The sequence below is a fragment of the Pseudophryne corroboree genome, chromosome 1 (assembly GCF_028390025.1).
Source record: "Pseudophryne corroboree isolate aPseCor3 chromosome 1, aPseCor3.hap2, whole genome shotgun sequence".
NCBI lineage: Eukaryota > Metazoa > Chordata > Amphibia > Anura > Myobatrachidae > Pseudophryne > Pseudophryne corroboree.
Window position 1 is genome coordinate 18,626,957 of NC_086444.1, and position 25,259 is coordinate 18,652,215.

Sequence of the window (25,259 nt, forward strand, 5' to 3'; positions counted from 1 at the left end):
CACCATGCAGCGTGAGATGCCTCATACACCCAGCCTCAGTACACCATGCAGCGTGAGATGCCTCATACATCCAGCCTCAGTACACCATGCAGCGTGAGATGCCTCATACATCCAGCCTCAGTACACCATGCAGAGTGAGATGCCTCATACACCCAGCCTCAGTACACCATGCAGCGTGAGATGCCTCATACATCCAGCCTCAGTACACCATGCAGCGTGAGATGCCTCATACATCCAGCCTCAGTACACCATGCAGCGTGAGATGCCTCATACATCCAGCCTCAGTACACCATGCAGCGTGAGATGCCTCATACATCCAGCATCAATACACCATGCAGCGGGAGATGCCTCATACATCCAGCCTCAATACACCATGCAGCGGGAGATGCCTCATACATCCAGCCTCAGTACACCATGCAGCGGGAGATGCCTCATACATCCAGCCTCAATACACCATGCAGCGTGAGATGCCTCATACATCCAGCCTCAATACACCATGCAGCGTGAGATGCCTCATACATCCAGCCTCATTACACCATGCAGCGGGAGATGCCTCATACATCCAGCATCAATACACCATGCAGCGGGAGATGCCTCATACATCCAGCCAAGTACGTCATGCAGAGGGAGATGCCCCATACATCTAGCCTCATTACACCATGCAGCGGGAGATGCCTCATACATCCAGCCAAGTACGTCATGCAGAGGGAGATGCCTCATACATCCAGCCAAGTACGCCATGCAGCGGGAGATGCCTCATACATCCAGCCAAGTACGTCATGCAGCAGAAGATGCCTCATACATCCAGCCAAGTACACCATGCAGCGGGAGATGCCTCATACATCCAGCCAAGTACGTCATGCAGCAGGAGATGCCTCATACATCCAGCCAAGTACGCCATGCAGCGAGAGATGCCTCATACATCCAGCCTCAATACACCATGCAGCGTGAGATGCCCCATACATCCAGCCTCATTACACCATGCAGCGGGAGATGCCTCATACATCCAGCATCAGTACACCATGCAGCGGGAGATGCCTCATACATCCAGCCAAGTACGTCATGCAGCGGGAGATGCCTCATACATCCAGCCTTAGTACGCCATGCAGCGGGAGATGCCTCATACATCCAGCCTCATTACACCATGCAGCGTGAGATGCCCCATACATCCAGCCAAGTACGTCATGCAGCGGGATATGCCTCATACATCCAGCCAAGTACGCCATGCAGCGGGAGATGCCTCATACATCCAGCCAAGTACGCCATGCAGCGGGAGATGCCTCATACATCCAGCCTCATTACACCATGCAGCGGGAGATGCCTCATACATCCAGCCAAGTACGTCATGCAGCGGGAGATGCCTCATACATCCAGCCTCATTACACCATGCAGCGGGAGATGCCTCATACATCCAGCCAAGTACGTCATGCAGCGGGATATGCCTCATACATCCAGCCTCAGTACGCCATGCAGCGGGAGATGCCTCATACATCCAGCCTCAGTACACCATGCAGCGGGAGATGCCTCATACATCCAGCATCAGTACACCATGCAGTGGGAGATGCCTCATACATCCAGCCTCAGTACGCCATGCAGCGTGAGATGCCTCATACATCCAGCCAAGTACGCCATGCAGCGTGAGATGCCCCATACATCCAGCCTCAGTACGCCATGCAGCGTGAGATGCCTCATACATCCAGCCAAGTACGTCATGCAGTGTGAGATGCCCGATACATCTAGCCTCATTACACCATGCAGCGGGAGATGCCTCATATATCCAGCCAAGTACGCCATGCAGCGGGAGATGCCTCATACATCCATCCAAGTACGTCATGCAGCGGGAGATGCCTCATACATCCAGCCAAGTACGCCATGCAGCGGGAGATGCCTCATACATCCAGCCAAGTACGTCATGCAGCGGGAGATGCCTCATACATCCCGCCAAGTACGCCATGCAGCGGGAGATGCCTCATACAGCCAGCCTCAGTACGCCATGCAGCGGGAGATGCCTCATACATCCAGCCAAGTACGCCATGCAGCGCAAGATGCCTCATACATCCAGCATCAATACACCATGCAGCGGGAGATGCCTCATACATCCAGCCTCAATACACCATGCAGCGCGAGATGCCTCATACATCCAGCCTCAGTACACCATGCAGTGGGAGATGCCCCATACATCCAGCCTCATTACACCATGCAGCAGGAGATGCCTCATACATCCAGCATCAATATACCATGCAGCGGGAGATGCCTCATACATCCAGCCAAGTACGCCATGCAGCGGGAGATGCCTCATACATCCAGCCAAGTACGTCATGCAGCGGGAGATGCCTCATACATCCAGCCAAGTACGCCATGCAGCGGGAGATGCCTCATACATCCAGCCTCAGTACGCCATGCAGCGGGAGATGCCTCATACATTCAGCCTCAGTACACCATGCAGCAGGAGATGCCTCATACATCCAGCATCACTACACCATGCAGTGGGAGATGCCTCATACATCCAGCCTCAGTACGCCATGCAGCGTGAGATGCCTCATACATCCAGCCAAGTACGACATGCAGCGTGAGATGCCCCATACATCTAGCCTCATTACACCATGCAGCGGGAGATGCCTAATACATCCAGCCAAGTACGTCATGCAGCAGGAGATGCCTCATACATCCAGCCAAGTACGCCATGCAGCGGGAGATGCCTCATACATCCAGCCAAGTACGTCATGCAGCGGGAGATGCCTCATACATGCAGCCTTAGTACGCCATGCAGCGGGAGATGCCTCATACATCCAGCCTCATTACACCATGCAGCGTGAGATGCCCCATACATCTAGCCTCATTACACCATGCAGCGGGAGATGCCTCATACATCCAGCCAAGTACGTCATGCAGTGTGAGATGCCCCATACATCTAGCCTCATTACACCATGCAGCGTGAGATGCCTCATACATCCAGCCAAGTACGCCATGCAACGGGAGATGCCTCATACATCCAGCCAAGTACGTCATGCAGCGGGAGATGCCTCATACATCCCGCCAAGTACGCCATGTAGCGGGAGATGCCTCATACAGCCAGCCTCAGTACGCCATGCAGCGCAAGATGCCTCATACATCCAGCATCAATACACCATGCAGCGGGAGATGCCTCATACATCCAGCCTCAATACACCATGCAGCGCGAGATGCCTCATACATCCAGCCTCAGTACACCATGCAGTGGGAGATGCCCCATACATCCAGCCTCATTACACCATGCAGCGGGAGATGCCTCATACATCCAGCATCAATACACCATGCAGCGCGAGAGGCCTCATACATCCAGCCTCAATACACCGTGCAGCGCGAGATGCCTCATACATCCAGCCTCAGTACACCATGCAGTGGGAGATGCCCCATACATCCAGCCAAGTACGCCATGCAGCGGGAGATGCCTCATACATCCAGCCAAGTACGTCATGCAGCGGGATATGCCTCATACATCCAGCCAAGTACGCCATGCAGCGGGAGATGCCTCATACATCCAGCCAAGTACGTCATGCAGCGGGATATGCCTCATACATCCAGCCAAGTACGCCATGCAGCGGGAGATGCCACATACATCGAGCCTCAGTACGCCATGCAGCGGGAGATGCCTCATACATCCAGCCTCAGTACACCATGCAGCGGGAGATGCCTCATACATCCAGCATCAGTACACCATGCAGTGGGAGATGCCTCATACATCCAGCCTCAGTATGCCATGCAGCGTGAGATGCCTCATACGTCCAGCCAAGTACGCCATGCAGCGTGAGATGCCCCATACATCCAGCCTCATTACACCATGCAGCGGGAGATGCCTCATACATCCAGCCAAGTACGTCATGCAGCAGGAGATGCCTCATACATCCAGCCAAGTACGCCATGCAGCGGGAGATGCCTCATACATCCAGCCAAGTACGTCATGCAGCGGGAGATGCCTCATACATCCAGCCTTAGTACGCCATGCAGCGGGAGATGCCTCATACATCCAGCCTCATTACACCATGCAGCGGGAGATGCCTCATACATCCAGCCTCAATACACCATGCAGCGGAAGATGCCTCATACATCCAGCCTCAGTACGCCATGCAGCGTGAGATGCCTCATACATCCAGCCAAGTACGCCATGCAGCGTGAGATGCCCCATACATCCAGCCTCATTACACCATGCAGCGGGAGATGCCTCATACATCCAGCCAAGTACGTCATGCAGCAGGAGATGCCTCATACATCCAGCCAAGTACGCCATGCAGCGGGAGATGCCTCATACATCCAGCCAAGTACGTAATGCAGCGGGAGATGCCTCATACATCCAGCCTCATTACACCATGCAGCGTGAGATGCCCCATACATCTAGCCTCATTACACCATGCAGCGGGAGATGCCTCATACATCCAGCCAAGTACGTCATGCAGCGGGAGATGCCTCATACATCCAGCCTTAGTACGCCATGCAGCGGGAGATGCCTCATACATCCAGCCTCATTACACCATGCAGCGTGAGATGCCCCATACATCTAGCCTCATTACACCATGCAGCGGGATATGCCTCATACATCCAGCCAAGTACGCCATGCAGCGGGAGATGCCTCATACATCCAGCCTCAGTACGCCATGCAGCGGGAGATGCCTCATACATCCAGCCTCAGTGCACCATGCAGCGGGAGATGCCTCATACATCCAGCATCAGTACACCATGCAGTGGGAGATGCCTCATACATCCAGCCTCAGTACGCCATGCAGCGTGAGATGCCCCATACATCCAGCCTTAGTACGCCATGCAGCGGGAGATGCCTCATACATCCAGCCAAGTACGCCATGCAGCGCAAGATGCCTCATACATCCAGCATCAATACACCATGCAGCGGGAGATGCCTCATACATCCAGCCTCAATACACCATGCAGCGCGAGATGCCTTATACATCCAGCCTCAGTACACCATGCAGTGGGAGATGCCCCATACATCCAGCCTCATTACACCATGCAGCAGGAGATGCCTCATACATCCAGCATCAATATACCATGCAGCGGGAGATGCCTCATACATCCAGCCAAGTACGCCATGCAGCGGGAGATGCCTCATACATCCAGCCAAGTACGTCATGCAGCGGGAGATGCCTCATACATCCAGCATCAATACACCATGCAGCGGGAGATGCCTCATACATCCAGCCAAGTACGCCATGCAGCGGGAGATGCCTCATACATCCAGCCAAGTACGCCATGCAGCGGAAGATGCCTCATACATCCAGCCAAGTACGCCATGCAGCGGGAGATGCCTCATACATCCAGCCTCAGTACACCATGCAGCAGGAGATGCCTCATACATCCAGCATCAATATACCATGCAGCGGGAGATGCCTCATACATCCAGCCAAGTACGCCATGCAGCGGGAGATGCCTCATACATCCAGCCAAGTACGTCATGCAGCGGGAGATGCCTCATACATCCAGCATCAATACACCATGCAGCGGGAGATGCCTCATACATCCAGCCAAGTACGCCATGCAGCGGGAGATGCCTCATACATCCAGCCAAGTACGCCATGCAGCGGAAGATGCCTCATACATCCAGCCAAGTACGCCATGCAGCGGGAGATGCCTCATACATCCAGCCTCAGTACGCCATGCAGCGGGAGATGCCTCATACATCCAGCCTCAGTACACCATGCAGCAGGAGATGCCTCATACATCCAGCATCAGTACGCCATGCAGCGTGAGATGCCTCATACATCCAGCCAAGTACGCCATGCAGCGTGAGATGCCCCATACATCTAGCCTCATTACACCATGCAGCGGGAGATGCCTCATACATCCAGCCAAGTACGTCATGCAGCAGGAGATGCCTCATACATCCAGCCAAGTACGCCATGCAGCGGGAGATGCCTCATACATCCAGCCAAGTACGTCATGCAGCGGGAGATGCCTCATACATCCAGCCTTAGTACACCATGCAGCGTGAGATGCCCCATACATCTAGCCTCATTACACCATGCAGCGGGATATGCCTCATACATCCAGCCAAGTACGCCATGCAGCGGGAGATGCCTCATACATCCAGCCTCAGTACGCCATGCAGCGGGAGATGCCTCATACATCCAGCCTCAGTACACCATGCAGCGGGAGATGCCTCATACATCCAGCATCAGTACACCATGCAGTGGGAGATGCCTCATACATCCAGCCTCAGTACGCCATGCAGCGTGAGATGCCTCATACATCCAGCCAAGTACGCCATGCAGCGTGAGATGCCTCATTACACCATGCAGCGGGAGATGCCTCATACATCCAGCCAAGTACGTCATGCAGCAGGAGATGCCTAATACATCCAGCCAAGTACGTCATGCAGCAGGAGATGCCTAATACATCCAGCCAAGTACGTCATGCAGTGTGAGATGCCCCATACATCTAGCCTCATTACACCATGCAGCGGGAGATGCCTCATACATCCAGCCAAGTACGTCATGCAGTGTGAGATGCCCCATACATCTAGCCTCATTACACCATGCAGCGTGAGATGCCTCATACATCCAGCCAAGTACGCCATGCAACGGGAGATGCCTCATACATCCAGCCAAGTACGTCATGCAGCGGGAGATGCCTCATACATCCCGCCAAGTACGCCATGCAGCGGGAGATGCCTCATACAGCCAGCCTCAGTACGCCATGCAGCGGGAGATGCCTCATACATCCAGCCAAGTACGCCATGCAGCGCAAGATGCCTCATACATCCAGCATCAATACACCATGCAGCGGGAGATGCCTCATACATCCAGCCTCAATACACCATGCAGCGCGAGATGCCTCATACATCCAGCCTCAGTACACCATGCAGTGGGAGATGCCCCATACATCCAGCCTCATTACACCATGCAGCGGGAGATGCCTCATACATCCAGCCTCAATACACCATGCAGCGCGAGATGCCTCATACATCCAGACTCAGTACACCATGCAGTGGGAGATGCCCCATACATCCAGCCTCATTACACCATGCAGCGGGAGATGCCTCATACATCCAGCATCAATACACCATGCAGCGGGAGATGCCTCATACATCCAGCCAAGTATGCCATGCAGCGGGTGATGCCTCATACATCCATCCAGGTACGTCATGCAGCGGGAGATGCCTCATACATCCAGCCAAGTACGCCATGCAGCGGGAGATGCCTCATACATCCAGCCAAGTACGTCATGCAGCGGGATATGCCTCATACATCCAGCCAAGTACGCCATGCAGCGGGAGATGCCTCATACATCGAGCCTCAGTACGCCATGCAGCGGGAGATGCCTCATACATCCAGCCTCAGTACACCATGCAGCGGGAGATGCCTCATACATCCAGCATCAGTACACCATGCAGTGGGAGATGCCTCATACATCCAGCCTCAATATGCCATGCAGCTTGAGATGCCTCATACGTCCAGCCAAGTACGCCATGCAGCGTGAGATGCCCCATACATCCAGCCTCATTACACCATGCAGCGGGAGATGCCTCATACATCCAGCCAAGTACGTCATGCAGCAGGAGATGCCTCATACATCCAGCCAAGTACGCCATGCAGCGGGAGATGCCTCATACATCCAGCCAAGTACGTCATGCAGCGGGAGATGCCTCATACATCCAGCCTTAGTACGCCATGCAGCGGGAGATGGCTCATACATCCAGCCTCATTACACCATGCAGCGTGAGATGCCCCATACATCTAGCCTCATTACACCATGCAGCGGGAGATGCCTCATACATCCAGCCAAGTACGTCATGCAGTGTGAGATGCCCCATACATCTAGCCTCATTACACCATGCAGCGGGAGATGCCTCATATATCCAGCCAAGTGCGCCATGCAGCGGGAGATGCCTCATACATCCATCCAAGTACGTCATGCAGCGGGAGATGCCTCATACATCCAGCCAAGTACGCCATGTAGCAGGAGATGCCTCATACATCCAGCCAAGTACGTCATAGCAGTGGGAGATGCCTCATACATCCCGCCAAGTACGCCATGCAGCTGGAGATGCCTCATACAGCCAGCCTCAGTACACCATGCAGTGGGAGATGCCCCATACATCCAGCCTCATTACACCATGCAGCGGGAGATGCCTCATACATCCAGCATCAATACACCATGCAGCGGGAGATGCCTCATATATCCTGCCTCAGTACGCCATGCTGCGTGAGATGCCTCATACATCCAGCCAAGTACGCCATGCAGCGTGAGATGCCCCATACATCTAGCCTCATTTCACCATGCAGCGGGAGATGCCTCATACATCCAGCCAAGTACGTCATGCAGCAGGAGATGCCTCATACATCCAGCCAAGTACGTCATGCAGCGGGCGATGCCTCATACATCCAGCCTTAGTACGCCATGCAGCGGGAGATGCCTCATACATCCAGCCTCATTACACCATGCAGCGTGAGATGCCCCATACATCTAGCCTCTTTACACCATGCAGCGGGAGATGCCTCATACATCCAGCCAAGTACGTCATGCAGTGTGAGATGCCCCATACATCTAGCCTCATTACACCATGCTGCGGGAGATGCCTCATATATCCAGCCAAGTACGCCATGCAGCGGGAGATGCCTCATACATCCATCCAAGTACGTCATGCAGCGGGAGATGCCTCATACATCCATCCAAGTACGCCATGCAGCGGGAGATGCCTCATACATCCAGCCAAGTACGTTATGCAGCGGGAGATGCCTCATACATCCAGCCAAGTACGCCATGCAGCGCAAGATGCCTCATACATCCAGCATCAATACACCATGCAGCGGGAGATGCCTCATACATCCAGCCTCAATACACCATGCAGCGCGAGATGCCTCATACATCCAGCCTCAATACACCATGCAGCGGGAGATGCCTCATACATCCATCCAAGTACGCCATGCAGCGGGAGATGCCTCATACATCCAGCCAAGTACGCCATGCAGCGCAAGATGCCTCATACATCCAGCATCAATACACCATGCAGCGGGAGATGCCTCATACATCCAGCCTCAATACACCATGCAGCGCGAGATGCCTCATACATCCAGCCTCAATACACCATGCAGCGGGATATGCCTCATACATCCAGCCAAGTACGCCATGCAGCGGGAGATGCCTCATACATCGAGCCTCAGTACGCCATGCAGCGGGAGATGCCTCATACATCCAGCCTCAGTACACCATGCAGCGGGAGATGCCTCATACATCCAGCATCAGTACACCATGCAGTGGGAGATGCCTCATACATCCAGCCTCAGTATGCCATGCAGCGTGAGATGCCTCATACGTCCAGCCAAGTACGCCATGCAGCGTGAGATGCCCCATACATCCAGCCTCATTACACCATGCAGCGGGAGATGCCTCATACATCCAGCCAAGTACGTCATGCAGCAGGAGATGCCTCATACATCCAGCCAAGTACGCCATGCAGCGGGAGATGCCTCATACATCCAGCCAAGTACGTCATGCAGCGGGAGATGCCTCATACATCCAGCCTTAGTACGCCATGCAGCGGGAGATGCCTCATACATCCAGCCTCATTACACCATGCAGCGTGAGATGCCCCATACATCTAGCCTCATTACACCATGCAGCGGGAGATGCCTCATACATCCAGCCAAGTACGTCATGCAGTGTGAGATGCCCCATACATCTAGCCTCATTACACCATGCAGCGGGAGATGCCTCATATATCCAGCCAAGTGCGCCATGCAGCGGGAGATGCCTCATACATCCATCCAAGTACGTCATGCAGCGGGAGATGCCTCATACATCCAGCCAAGTACGCCATGTAGCAGGAGATGCCTCATACATCCAGCCAAGTACGTCATGCAGCGCGAGATGCCTCATACATCCAGCCAAGTACGTAATGCAGCGGGCGATGCCTCATACATCCAGCCTTAGTACGCCATGCAGCGGGAGATGCCTCATACATCCAGCCTCATTACACCATGCAGCGTGAGATGCCCCATACATCTAGCCTCATTACACCATGCAGCGGGAGATGCCTCATACATCCAGCCAAGTACGTCATGCAGTGTGAGATGCCCCATACATCTAGCCTCATTACACCATGCAGCGGGAGATGCCTCATATATCCAGCCAAGTGCGCCATGCAGCGGGAGATGCCTCATACATCCATCCAAGTACGTCATGCAGCGGGAGATGCCTCATACATCCAGCCAAGTACGCCATGTAGCAGGAGATGCCTCATACATCCAGCCAAGTACGCCATGCAGCGGGAGATGCCTCATACAGCCAGCCTCAGTATGCCATGCAGCGGGAGATGCCTCATACATCCAGCCAAGTACGCCATGCAGCGCAAGATGCCTCATACATCCAGCATCAATACACCATGCAGCGGGAGATGCCTCATACATCCAGCCTCAATACACCATGCAGCGCGAGATGCCTCATACGTCCAGCCTCAGTACACCATGCAGTGGGAGATGCCTCATACATCCAGCATCAATACACCATGCAGCGGGAGATGCCTCATATATCCAGCCAAGTGCGCCATGCAGCGGGAGATGCCTCATACATCCATCCAAGTACGTCATGCAGCGGGAGATGCCTCATACATCCAGCCAAGTACGCCATGTAGCAGGAGATGCCTCATACATCCAGCCAAGTACGTCATGCAGCGGGAGATGCCTCATACATCCAGCCAAGTACGTAATGCAGCGGGCGATGCCTCATACATCCAGCCTTAGTACGCCATGCAGCGGGAGATGCCTCATACATCCAGCCTCATTACACCATGCAGCGTGAGATGCCCCATACATCTAGCCTCATTACACCATGCAGCGGGAGATGCCTCATACATCCAGCCAAGTACGTCATGCAGTGTGAGATGCCCCATACATCTAGCCTCATTACACCATGCAGCGGGAGATGCCTCATATATCCAGCCAAGTGCGCCATGCAGCGGAAGATGCCTCATACATCCATCCAAGTACGTCATGCAGCGGGAGATGCCTCATACATCCAGCCAAGTACGCCATGTAGCAGGAGATGCCTCATACATCCAGCCAAGTACGCCATGCAGCGGGAGATGCCTCATACAGCCAGCCTCAGTATGCCATGCAGCGGGAGATGCCTCATACATCCAGCCAAGTACGCCATGCAGCGCAAGATGCCTCATACATCCAGCATCAATACACCATGCAGCGGGAGATGCCTCATACATCCAGCCTCAATACACCATGCAGCGCGAGATGCCTCATACGTCCAGCCTCAGTACACCATGCAGTGGGAGATGCCCCATACATCCAGCCTCATTACACCATGCAGCGGGAGATGCCTCATACATCCAGCATCAATACACCATGCAGCGGGAGATGCCTCATATATCCAGCCAGTACGCCATGCAGCTGGAGATGCCTCATACATCCAGCCAAGTACGTCATGCAGCGGGAGATGCCTCATACATCCAGCCAAGTACGCCATGCAGCGGGAGATGCCTCATACATCCAGCCAAGTACGTCATGCAGCGGGATATGCCTCATACATCCAGCCAAGTACGCCATGCAGCGGGAGATGCCTCATACATCCAGCCTCAGTACGCCATGCAGCGGGAGATGCCTCATACATCCAGCCTCAGTACACCATGCAGCAGGAGATGCCTCATACATCCAGCATCAGTACACCATGCAGTGGGAGATGCCTCATACATCCAGCCTCAGTACGCCATGCTGCGTGAGATGCCTCATACATCCAGCCAAGTACGCCATGCAGCGTGAGATGCCCCATACATCTAGCCTCATTACACCATGCAGCGGGAGATGCCTCATACATCCAGCCAAGTACGTCATGCAGCAGGAGATGCCTCATACATCCAGCCAAGTACGCCATGCAGCGGTAGATGCCTCATACATCCAGCCAAGTACGTCATGCAGCGGGCGATGCCTCATACATCCAGCCTCATTACACCATGCAGCGGGAGATGCCTCATACATCCAGCCAAGTACGTCATGCAGTGTGAGATGCCCCATACATCTAGCCTCATTACACCATGATGCGGGAGATGCCTCATATATCCAGCCAAGTACGTCATGCAGCAGGAGATGCCTCATACATCCAGCCAAGTACGCCATGCAGCGGTAGATGCCTCATACATCCAGCCAAGTACGTCATGCAGCGGGCGATGCCTCATACATCCAGCCTCATTACACCATGCAGCGGGAGATGCCTCATACATCCAGCCAAGTACGTCATGCAGTGTGAGATGCCCCATACATCTAGCCTCATTACACCATGATGCGGGAGATGCCTCATATATCCAGCCAAGTACGCCATGCAGCGGGAGATGCCTCATACATCCATCCAAGTACGCCATGCAGCGTGAGATGCCTCATACATCCAGCCAAGTACTTTATGCAGCGGGAGATGCCTCATACATCCAGCCAAGTACGCCATGCAGCGCAAGATGCCTCATACATCCAGCATCAATACACCATGCAGCGGGAGATGCCTCATACATCCAGCCTCAGTACACCATGCAGTGGGAGATGCCCCATACATCCAGCCTCATTACACCATGGAGCGGGAGATGCCTCATACATCCAGCCAAGTACGTCATGCAGCGGGAGATGCCTCATACATCCAGCCAAGTACGTCATGCAGCGGGATATGCCTCATACGTCCAGCCAAGTACGCCATGCAGCGGGAGATGCCTCATACTTCCAGCCTCAGTACGCCATGCAGCGGGAGATGCCTCATACATCCAGCCTCAGTACGCCATGCAGCGGGAGATGCCTCACACATCCAGCCTCAGTACACCATGCAGCGGGAGATGCCTCATACATCCAGCCCCAGTACACCATGCAGCGCGAGATGCCTCATATATCCAGCCTCAGTACACCATGCAGCGCGAGATGCCTCATACATCCAGCCACAGTACACCATGCAGCGCGAGATGCCTCATACATCCAGCCTCAGTACGCTGTGCAGCGCGAGATGCCTCATACATCCAGCCTCAGTACAGGAGATTGGGAGACTGCGCTGAGTAATGTGATATATGACACCTGTATACTGTGTGTGACTGAGGCTGTATACGGAGCACAATGTGACTAGGACGCACCAGGAGACTGCGCTGAGTAATGTGATATATGACACCTGTATACTGTGTGTGACTGAGGCTGTATACGGAGCACAATGTGACTAGGACGCACCAGGAGACTGCGCTGAGTAATGTGATATATGACACCTGTATACTGTGTGTGACTGAGGCTGTATACAGAGCACAATGTGACTAGGACGCACCAGGAGACTGCGCTGAGTAATGTGATATGACACCTGTATACTGTGTGTGACTGAGGCTGTATACGGAGCACAATGTGACTAGGACGCACCAGGAGACTGCGCTGAGTAATGTGATATATGACACCTGTATACTGTGTGTGACTGAGGCTGTATACAGAGCACAATGTGACTAGGACGCACCAGGAGACTGTGCTGAGTAATGTGATATATGATACCTGTATACTGTGTGTGACTGAGGCTGTATACGGAGCACAATGTGACTAGGACGCACCAGGAGACTTCGCTGAGTAATGTGATATATGACACCTGTATACTGTGTGTGACTGAGGCTGTATACGGAGCACAATGTGACTAGGACGCACCAGGAGACTTCGCTGAGTAATGTGATATATGACACCTGTATACTGTGTGTGACTGAGGCTGTATACGGAGCACAATGTGACTAGGACGCACCAGGAGACTGCGCTGAGTAATGTGATATATGACACCTGTATACTGTGTGTGACTGAGGCTGTATACGGAGCACAATGTGACTAGGACGCACCAGGAGACTGCGCTGAGTAATGTGATATATGACACCTGTATACTGTGTGTGACTGAGGCTGTATACGGAGCACAATGTGACTAGGACGCACCAGGAGACTGCGCTGAGTAATGTGATATATGACACCTGTATACTGTGTGTGACTGAGGCTGTATACAGAGCACAGTGTGACTAGGACGCACCAGGAGACTGTGCTGAGTAATGTGATATATGATACCTGTATACTGTGTGTGACTGAGGCTGTATACGGAGCACAATGTGACTAGGACGCACCAGGAGACTTCGCTGAGTAATGTGATATATGACACCTGTATACTGTGTGTGACTGAGGCTGTATACGGAGCACAATGTGACTAGGACGCACCAGGAGACTTCGCTGAGTAATGTGATATATGACACCTGTATACTGTGTGTGACTGAGGCTGTATACGGAGCACAATGTGACTAGGACGCACCAGGAGACTGCGCTGAGTAATGTGATATATGACACCTGTATACTGTGTGTGACTGAGGCTGTATACGGAGCACAATGTGACTAGGACGCACCAGGAGACTGCGCTGAGTAATGTGATATGACACCTGTATGCTGTGTGTGACTGAGGCTGTATACAGAGCACAATGTGACTAGGACGCACCAGGAGACTGCGCTGAGTAATGTGATATATGACATCTGTATACTGTGTGTGACTGAGGCTGTATACGGAGCACAATGTGACTAGGACGCACCAGGAGACTGCGCTGAGTAATGTGATATATGACACCTGTATACTGTGTGTGACTGAGGCTGTATACGGAGCACAATGTGACTAGGACGCACCAGGAGACTGCGCTGAGTAATGTGATATATGACACCTGTATACTGTGTGTGACTGAGGCTGTATACGGAGCACAATGTGACTAGGACGCACCAGGAGACTGCGCTGAGTAATGTGATATATGACACCTGTATACTGTGTGTGACTGAGGCTGTATACGGAGCACAATGTGACTAGGACGCACCAGGAGACTGTGCTGAGTAATGTGATATATGATACCTGTATACTGTGTGTGACTGAGGCTGTATACGGAGCACAATGTGACTAGGACGCACCAGGAGACTTCGCTGAGTAATGTGATATGACACCTGTATGCTGTGTGTGACTGAGGCTGTATACAGAGCACAATGTGACTAGGACGCATCAGGAGACTGCGCTGAGTAATGTGATATATGACATCTGTATACTGTGTGTGACTGAGGCTGTATACGGAGCACAATGTGACTAGGACGCACCAGGAGACTGCGCTGAGTAATGTGATATATGACACCTGTATACTGTGTGTGACTGAGGCTGTATACGGAGCACAATGTGACTAGGACGCACCAGGAGACTGCGCTGAGTAATGTGATATATGACACCTGTATACTGTGTGTGACTGAGGCTGTATACGGAGCACAATGTGACTAGGACGCACCAGGAGACTGCGCTGAGTAATGTGATATATGACACCTGTATACTGTGTGTGACTGAGGCTGTATACGGAGCACAATGTGACTAGGACGCACCAGGAGACTGTGCTGAGTAATGTGATATATGATACCTGTATACTGTGTGTGACTGAGGCTGTATACGGAGCACAATGTGACTAGGACGCACCAGGAGACTTCGCTGAGTAATGTGATATATGACACCTGTATACTGTGTGTGACTGAGGCTGTATACGGAGCACAATGTGACTAGGACGCACCAGGAGACTGCGCTGAGTAATGTGATATATGACACCTGTATACTGTGTGTGACTGAGGCTGTATACAGAGCACAATGTGACTAGGATGCACCAGGAGACTGCGCTGAGTAATGTGATATATGACACCTGTATACTGTGTGTGACTGAGGCTGTATACGGAGCACAATGTGACTAGGACGCACCAGGAGACTTCGCTGAGTAATGTGATATATGACACCTGTATACTGTGTGTGACTGAGGCTGTATACGGAGCACAATGTGACTAGGACGCACCAGGAGACTGCGCTGAGTAATGTGATATATGACACCTGTATACTGTGTGTGACTGAGGCTGTATACAGAGCACAATGTGACTAGGATGCACCAGGAGACTGCGCTGAGTAATGTGATATATGACACCTGTATACTGTGTGTGACTGAGGCTGTATACAGAGCACAATGTGACTAGGACGCACCAGGAGACTGCGCTGAGTAATGTGATATATGACACCTGTATACTGTGTGTGACTGAGGCTGTATACAGAGCACAATGTGACTAGGACGCACCAGGAGACTTCGCTGAGTAATGTGATATATGACACCTGTATACTGTGTGTGACTGAGGCTGTATACGGAGCACAATGTGACTAGGACGCACCAGGAGACTTCGCTGAGTAATGTGATATATGACACCTGTATACTGTGTGTGACTGAGGCTGTATACGGAGCACAATGTGACTAGGACGCACCAGGAGACTGCGCTGAGTAATGTGATATATGACACCTGTATACTGTGTGTGACTGAGGCTGTATACAGAGCACAATGTGACTAGGATGCACCAGGAGACTGCGCTGAGTAATGTGATATATGACACCTGTATACTGTGTGTGACTGAGGCTGTATACGGAGCACAATGTGACTAGGACGCACCAGGAGACTGCGCTGAGTAATGTGATATATGACACCTGTATACTGTGTGTGACTGAGGCTGTATACGGAGCACAATGTGACTAGGACGCACCAGGAGACTGCGCTGAGTAATGTGATATATGACATCTGTATACTGTGTGTGACTGAGGCTGTATACAGCGGCTGCTGCATTGTAGCACTTTGTGTACATCCTCAGAGACTCAGTTGCACACAGATATACAGTGTCCTATATTTATCAGCGCAGTCGCCCTGTACGCCCTTTTGTGCTGCATTGCTACTAAGATACATTTTTAACAAAAAAAGATAACCTGACGCTAGAAGATTCTCACGAGACGTGGCGCGGCGAGAGGAGCTGTTTGGCGCGACTGCAGAAATGATGTCCGAGGACACATCTGTATAAGGATAACTCCCATTTGTATATCCATTTATTACCATCACTTGTGTACAATAAGGTTATATAGTACACAGGTATATGGTATATTCACCCATTTGCATTGAGAATAGTCATCTCTATGATGTTTGCTATAGAGAGTTGAAGCTGGCATAGGCCCCACCTCTGGCTGCGGAGCGTCACAAATTCGCCCTCGCATGAGACTGCGTGATGTCGGCATGACGGGGTGAATCCGAAAGAAGAGCCTGATTTGTATCTGACGCCTTCCTGCTAAGCCATACAGACACAATGTCCCAAGCAATCGTCAGGTCAGGTCATACAGTATAATAGGACAATAGGTTCTGAGGTAGGTATCACAACACCTGGTGAATTGCAGAGAATGACTGGTCTTGGTGTAAGAGTTATTGGGCCTTGTATATATATACGACCCCTGGCTAGGGTTGCCACCTCTCCCTGATTTTTCTGGATTCTCCAGGATTTGGTGGTAACCCTCCAGGAGACTTTTCCCTTCTCCAGGATTCCTGGATTCTCCAGGAATAAGGGGACCCTGGGAGCACCAGCAGTTCTCCGTGGCAGCCGAGGAACTCGGTGAACTACAGAGACTGTCTCACGAGATGCTGACATCAAATCTCGCGAGACTGTGTTCACCCCAGACTGAGCCGAAGCTGGTGTGACACTACCATCGGCAGCTCTTCCTCAGCGTTTCCCCGGGCTGCACCTGCGGTGAAGTAACGCCGGCCCGGCTCATGTGAGAAGAACAACGAGAGCTGACAGACATGTCACACATATATTTATAATACAGGTTGAGTATCCCATATCCAAATATTCCGAAATACGGAATATTCCAAAATACGGAATGTTTGGAGTAGAACAGAGATAGTGAAACCTTTGTTTTCTGATGGCTCAATATACACAAAGTTTGTTTAATACACAAAGTTATTAAAAATATTGTATTAAATGACCTTCAGGCTGTGTGTATAAGGTGTATATGAAACATAAATGAATTGTGTGAGTGTACACACACTTTGTTTAATGCACAAAGTTATTAGAAATATTGGCTAAAATGACCTTCAGGCTGTGTGTATAAGGTATATATGAAACATAAATGCTTTCTGTGCTTAGACTTGGGTCCCATCACCATGATATCTCATTATGGTATGCAATTATTCCAAAATACGGAAAAATCCGATATCCAAAATACCTCTGGTCCCAAGCATTTTGGATAAGGGAGACTCAACCTGTATAATGAGCATGCATGAAACAAATAGAGACTCAGGTTATATACAGATATATGGATATTTTCTAATCACTAGCAGACACCTTTCAGTAGTGCATTTGTGTAACCTGGTGAAGCGTGATAGTGATTAGGTTGTGTGCAACACTTACACTTCCATAGTTTTTCCCTCTTTCACACAATCTAGTTATAAGGCACCAAATGCTGTCATTTATCCAAGTGGCGACCATTATATTCCTATTTATATAGATACTGTTTCATTCAGATTGTTTGTGCGTAAAATATTTTATAAATATGGTACATCATTTTATTTACATGAACATTGCTTGGTGCCGCGGGGGGTGTCACGGCGGGGGATTGGGATTGGAGGGTGGATCTCCAGGAATCGATGATGCATGAGGTGACAACCTTACCCCTGGCATAAGCCGCTATCTCGTAGAGAGGACATTGCGGGTGAGGGAGGCTTAGGGCTCGGGAAAGCTGGTCACACCCCGGGTGTGATAATAGGGGTCACCGCGCCTCCTGACGACCCCCGGCTGACGTTGTCTGTGCTCTGTTACAGGGAAGACAGGAACAGTCCAGAGATCTGCCTGCAGGATCCCATCTATCCCAACATGTGCGCGGTGAGACACTCCAAGCTGTGGACCTCCTATCAGATGAACATCACCGAGGAGAATCCGCTGGGATCCACCTTTAGGATCCTGGAGTTTACCGTGCACTCTATCGGTAAGTGATGTCAGAGGCCTGTGTGACGGTCATACGCCATGGTCCGCAGGTCCTGTGTGGCCTCTGCAGGGCGGGGATGAGGAACAGGCAGCCTCCGGGGCCACATGCCGCCCTCTAGGCCTCCATATTCCGCCCTCTAAGCCTCCACATGCCACCCACAGGTCCTTAGTGCTCCGTTGTGATGTTCTAGCGTGTAATACCTGTCTGATAGGCGTGCTGACGTGTTACTACACTTAGGAGTCTCTTTCAGAATCAGTTTTATTGGCCAGGTGTACTCACATACACTAGGAATTGTTTGCGGTACAGTGCAGCGCCAGACAGCAACATGAAGGGGGTATACATAGCATAAGACATAGGCAAATGCAGGAAGGGGGGGGGGGGGGGTTTCTGGTTGCCCGGAACCCCTCTCCTCTTGCCAAGTGGCTTAAATTATGACAATAGCAATGATATATAATGCAAATAAATTATAGAGCTGCTGTCACATTATGCAGTGTAAGGGACAGAGCAGAGCTGCTGCACATGCCCAGTGTAGCAGCTTTATCTACCAAGTTTGCTGTGAATGGAGCTGAGTCCTCAATCAGTGCACTGGACTAGAGAGCAGCTACCAGGTAGAAGAGACAGGAGCCTTACCATGAGGTGGGAGAATGTGTGCTTAGAAAGTGCAGTAATGGGTCTATTATGTTTGTGTATTTATTACGCTTTGTTTTTCCTTTTCCTGGCCACTTATTTATATTATACAGCTTATACTATAGACCATCTATAATGTTAAATATTAATACTGTATTCCATCCAGTAACCAGTGTATAAAAAGATCAATGTGAACATTAATGTCCAGGGTCTGTACTAGGTTCTTCTACCGTTACTCCAGACTCCCGCACTTGCTCCAATGTTCTGCAGAGTGGGAGATTATGAATTGCATTTGGAAACCCCTCTCTAGAAATCCTGCGTTTGCCACTGTAAGAAGGGGGAAGAACGTAGCATACATTACATGTATGAGTTCATGCTGCACATTGTAACTGTACGATAGACTCAACATATTATACATGTTAGACTTTTTATATATTGTTCAGCTGGTGGACAGCTGGTGGGAAGAAGCTTTTAATGGATTCCTTGATTAAAAATATTAAATGAACATCCTGCTGAGAGTAAGTGTAAGGTGCGGCCTTACTGAAGGCCATTGGAGCACAGCATGCGACCCCTAAGTGTGTCAGGTTGCCCCTCACTGCTGTATGGTGTGGTGGGCAGTATGGTGGAGGGGTAAGATGAGGTGGTAAGTGTCAACAAACCTCTGTACTGCGTATATGACAGCAGATACTCCCTCTTTACATTATCTGCAAACGTCTCATGGAAAATCATTTGGATGTCATTAACAAAAATTATCAGTGCTTTTTTTTATGGCTTATCATTTCTTCACAGTGGATTGTGCAGTGTGTAACTGCATGCACTGTATGAGGATTGTGCAGTGTGTCCTGTATGAGCAACTGTGCAGTGTGTCTAACTGCATGCACTGTATGAGAGTTGTGCAGTGTGTCCTGCATGAGGTACTGTGAAGTGTGTAACTGCATGCACTGTATGAGGATTGTGCAGTGTGTCCTGTATGAGGGACTGTGCAGTGTGTAACTGCATGCACTGTATGAGGATTGTGCAGTGTGTCCTGTATGAGGGACTGTGCAGTGTGTAACTGCATGCAGTGTGTCCTGTATGAGGGACTGTGCAGTGTGTAACTGCATGCACTGTATGAGGATTGTGCAGTGTGTCCAGTGAGCAGTGTGTAATTGCATGCACTGTATGAGGATTGTGCAGTGTGTCCTGTATGAGCAACTGTGCGGCGTGTCTGGTGTGCAGTGTGTAACTGCATGCAGTGTATGAGGATTGTGCAGTGTGTCCTGTATGAGAAACTGTGCGGCATGTCTGGTGTGCAGTGTACAACTGCATGCACTGTATGAGGATTGTGCAGTGTGTCCTGTATGAGCAACTGTGCGGTGTGTCTGGTGTGCAGTGTGTAACTGCATGCACTGTATGAGGATTGTGCAGTGTGTCCTGTATGAGCAACTGTGCGGCGTGTCTGGTGTGCAGTGTGTAACTGCATGCACTGTATGAGGATTGTGCAGTGTGTCCTGTATGAGAAACTGTGCGGTGTGTCTGGTGTGCAGTGTGTAACTGCATGCACTGTATGAGGATTGTGCAGTGTGTCCTGTATGAGAAACTGTGCGGTGTGTCTGGTGTGCAGTGTGTAACTGCATGCACTGTATGAGGATTGTGCAGTGTGTTCTGTATGAGGGATTGCGCAGGGTGTCCGGTGTGCATTGTGTACAACTGCACGCACTGTATGAGGGATTGCGCAGTGTGTCCTGTACGAGATGTGTGCATTAAGTTTCCAGATGCACAAAAAGTATTATATTTACAAACAAAGTGAACATTCTATAGTATTTGCCGGAGGTGTCTATGCAGAAGTTGCATGCGCACAAACCACTTGGTGGAGCAGCTGGACCAGTCTGAAGCAGGCATGTCTTCTACATGCTGGATGCAGGTCTCCACTGCAGCTTCCAGTGACTCAAAACAAATACCATGCATCTTACACTTGATTTGTGGGAACATGAAGAAGCTGCAGGGGCCAGGTCTGGACTGTACAGTGGATGACCGAGCTCCTGGATGTGTTCATGGGCCACAAAAATCCACCACTTTTCTGGACTTGTGGGCAGGCACATTTTCATGATGGAGAAGGGAACCACGAGCGCGATTTCTTGGACAGCGCCTGGAAATGGCTTCTAGCACTTGCGGCAGGTACTGGTTGGTGTAGCAGTCCCCAGTGACTGTACGCTGCTGCACGAGTGGTAAGGTGTCTACATGATCAGTCTTGGCCAAAAAAACAACCACCATCTGCTAATCCATGCTGCGCTCACGTTGGCACTTCTGTGGCAGTGCACCTCCAACTGGGGTCCACTGTAGTTCCAGGATTCATCGCCACTGTTGATCTCCCAGACAGAGGGGCAGATGTATTAACCTGATGAAGGCATAAGGAAGTGATAAACCAGTGATATGTGCAAGGTGATAAAGGCACCAGCCAATCAGATCCTAACTGTCCATTTACATATTGGAGCTGATTGGCTGGTGCCTTTATCACCTTGCACATATCACTGGTTTATCACTTCTTTGTCCCTTCTCCAGGCTTAATACATCTGCCCCAGAGTTTGAAGTCGCCTCTTTCTGGTCTTGAGTCAGAGACCTTGCTCGGTCCACGATTTTTCGTGGAGTATCAAGTGGATGGATCCCAATGAGATGCTTATCTCTCTAAGCGTGCCACGGGAATCCACCTCAACCAACAACAACGTTGTCCTTGGTGATGGCGGACACAGGTCTGCCATGGTTCTCCTAGTTTTTCAGGGGCACCTCGTGTGCCACAATTCTGTAAACCACTCAAACACAGTGGCTTGGGATGGTTCTTCCTCCCCAAAAGCAGCTCGCAGTCATCAAATATCTCCTGATCATAGATCTCCAGTGGCCTCTGCTGAGCTCCATAACAAGTTTATGAAAGAAGTGAGCATGCTGACATATATACGGTGAGCATGCTGACATATATACGGTGAGCAGTGCTGCTTATATACGGTGAGCATGCTGACATATATACGGTGAGCAGTGCTGCTTATATACAGTGAGCAGTGCTGACATATATACGGTGAGCATGCTGACATATATACGGTGAGCAGTGCTGCGCATATAAGAAGTGAGCATGCTGACATATATACGGTGAGCAGTGCTGCTTATATACGGTGAGCAGTGCTGCTTATATACGGTGAGCAGTGCTGCTTATATACGGTGAGCATGCTGACATATATACGGTGAGCAGTGCTGCTTATATACGGTGAGCATGCTGACATATATACGGTGAGCAGTGCTGCTTATATACGGTGAGCATGCTGACATATATACGGTGAGCAGTGCTGCTTATATACAGTGAGCAGTGCTGACATATATACGGTGAGCATGCTGACATATATACGGTGAGCAGTGCTGCGCATATAAGAAGTGAGCATGCTGACATATATACGGTGAGCAGTGCTGCTTATATACGGTGAGCAGTGCTGCTTATATACGGTGAGCAGTGCTGACATATATACGGTGAGCATGCTGACATATATACGGTGAGCAGTGCTGCTTATATACAGTGAGCAGTGCTGACATATATACGGTGAGCATGCTGACATATATACGGTGAGCAGTGCTGCTTATATACAGTGAGCAGTGCTGACATATATACGGTGAGCATGCTGACATATATACGGTGAGCAGTGCTGCTTATATACGGTGAGCATGCTGACATATATACGGTGAGCAGTGCTGCTTATATACAGTGAGCATGCTGACATATATACAGTGAGCAGTGCTGCTTATATACGGTGAGCAGTGCTGCTTATGGTGGTCATTCCAAGTTGTTCGCTAGCTGCTTTCGGTCGCAGCGCGGCGATTAGGTGAAAAAGCGGCATTTCTGTGTATGGTGCGCAGTGCGCACGTGCGACGTACTTTCACACAAAACTATGCAGTTTCACACAAGGTCGAGCGACGCTTTTCAATCGCGCTGCTCGCCGCAGAGTGATTGACAGGAAGTGGGTGTTTCTGGGTGGTAACTGGCCGTTTTCGGGGAGTGTGTGTTAAAACGCAGGCGTGCCCGATAAAAATGCAGGAGTGGCTGGGGAAACAGGGGAGTGGCTGGCCGAATGCAGGGCGTTTGTGACGTCAAAACAGGAACTACACAGTCTGAAGTGATCGCTAGCTAGGAGTAAGTCTCGAGCTACTCTGAAACTGCACAATTTATTTTTTTTGTAGCAATTCTGCGAACCTTTCGGTCGCACTTCTGCTAAGCTAAGATACACTCCCAGAGGGCTGCGGCTTAGCGTTTGCACGGCTGCTAAAAGCAGCTAGCGAGCGAACAACTCGGAATGAGGGCCTATATACGGCGAGCAGTGCTGCTTGTATAAGGTGCGCAGTGCTGCTTGTATACGGTGCGCAGTGCTGCTTGTATACGGTGCGCAGTGCTGCTTGTATACGGTGCGCAGTGCTACTTGGATACGGTGAGCAGTGCTGCTTAGATACGGTGAGCAGTGCTGCTTGGATACGGTGTGCAGTGCTGCTTGGATATGGTGAGCAGTGCTGCTTGGATACGGTGTGCAGTGCTGCTTGGATACGGTGTGCAGTGCTGCTTGGATATGGTGAGCAGTGCTGCTTGGATATGGTGAGCAGTGCTGCTTGGTTACGGTGTGCAGTGCTGCTTGGATACGGTGAGCAGTGCTGCTTGGATACGGTGAGCAGTACTGCTTGGATACGGTGAGCAGTGCTGCTTGGATATGGTGAGCAGTGCTGCTTGGATATGGTGAGCAGTACTGCTTGGATACGGTGTGCAGTGCTGCTTGGATATGGTGAGCAGTGCTGCTTGGATACGGTGTGCAGTGCTGCTTGGATATGGTGAGCAGTGCTGCTTGGATACGGTGAGCAGTGCTGCTTGGATACGGTGTGCAGTGCTGCTTGGATATGGTGAGCAGTGCTGCTTGGATACGGTGAGCAGTGCTGCGCTGCTTGGATACGGTGTGCAGTGCTGCTTATATACGGGTCTGTGCCTTAGCATTTCACAAGAACTTTAGTCAGAGATTACAGTTCACAACCAGACAGATTGTGTCTACATGTGCACTGCACATCCGTGAATTTATTACACACCCGTTGTATGAGAGATTGTGTGTCCAGTGTGCACTGTGTTACTGCACGCTGTATGAGAGACTGTGCAGTGTGTCCTGTATGAGGGATTGTGCAGTGTGTCCTGTATGAGGGATTGTGCAGTGTCTCCAGTGTACAGTGTGTAACTGCACGCAGGGCCGGGCCGAGCTTAATTTTTTTGGTAAGCGAATTTAGCGCCCCTTGATGGGATCAAATTTTAAAAGAGGTGTGGTCTCACAAGGAAGGGGCGTGGCCACACAATAGTACCCCCTGGGGTCCAGGGAGATAGTGCGTGACTGGGTGGCAGAGGTGATGGAGATAGTGGGTGACTGAGGAGGCTGGGGTCACAGGGAGGTAGTGGGTGCCATGTGCCCACAGTGCTAGATATGCCCCCACAGTGCCACATATGACCCCACAGTGCCAGATACAGATATGCCCCCACAGTGCCAGATATGCCCCCACAGTGCCATGTGCCCACAGTGCCAGATATGCCCCCACAGTGCCATGTTCCAGATATGCCCCCACAGTGCCAGATATGCCCCCACAGTGCCAGATATGCCCCCACAGTGCCATGTGCCATATATGCCCCCACAGTGCCACATATGCCCCCATAGTGCTGCTCACTGTCACCGTTTTTGCTGCTATGTGTGTGTGTGGAGAGCGCAGCGCGCGCCTCTCCTGTCTCCCACCCTGCCCCTCAGTCTGGTCTCCGGCGGTGACGGCAGTGTGTATATCTCAAATC

At 51.2% G+C, this 25,259-nt stretch overlaps 1 protein-coding gene across 4 annotated transcripts in view; it reads left to right on the top strand.

Moving 5' to 3' along the window:
- Window positions 1-25,259, top strand: part of LOC135053777 (interleukin-11 receptor subunit alpha-like) — a 239,034-nt gene that overhangs the window by 175,988 nt on the left and 37,787 nt on the right. For all 4 annotated transcript variants that reach the window (XM_063957505.1, XM_063957503.1, XM_063957504.1 and 1 more), the window contains exon 6: window positions 18,648-18,811. In XM_063957505.1, the coding sequence (XP_063813575.1) occupies window positions 18,648-18,811 (164 nt within the window). The remainder of the gene's footprint in view (window positions 1-18,647; window positions 18,812-25,259) is intronic.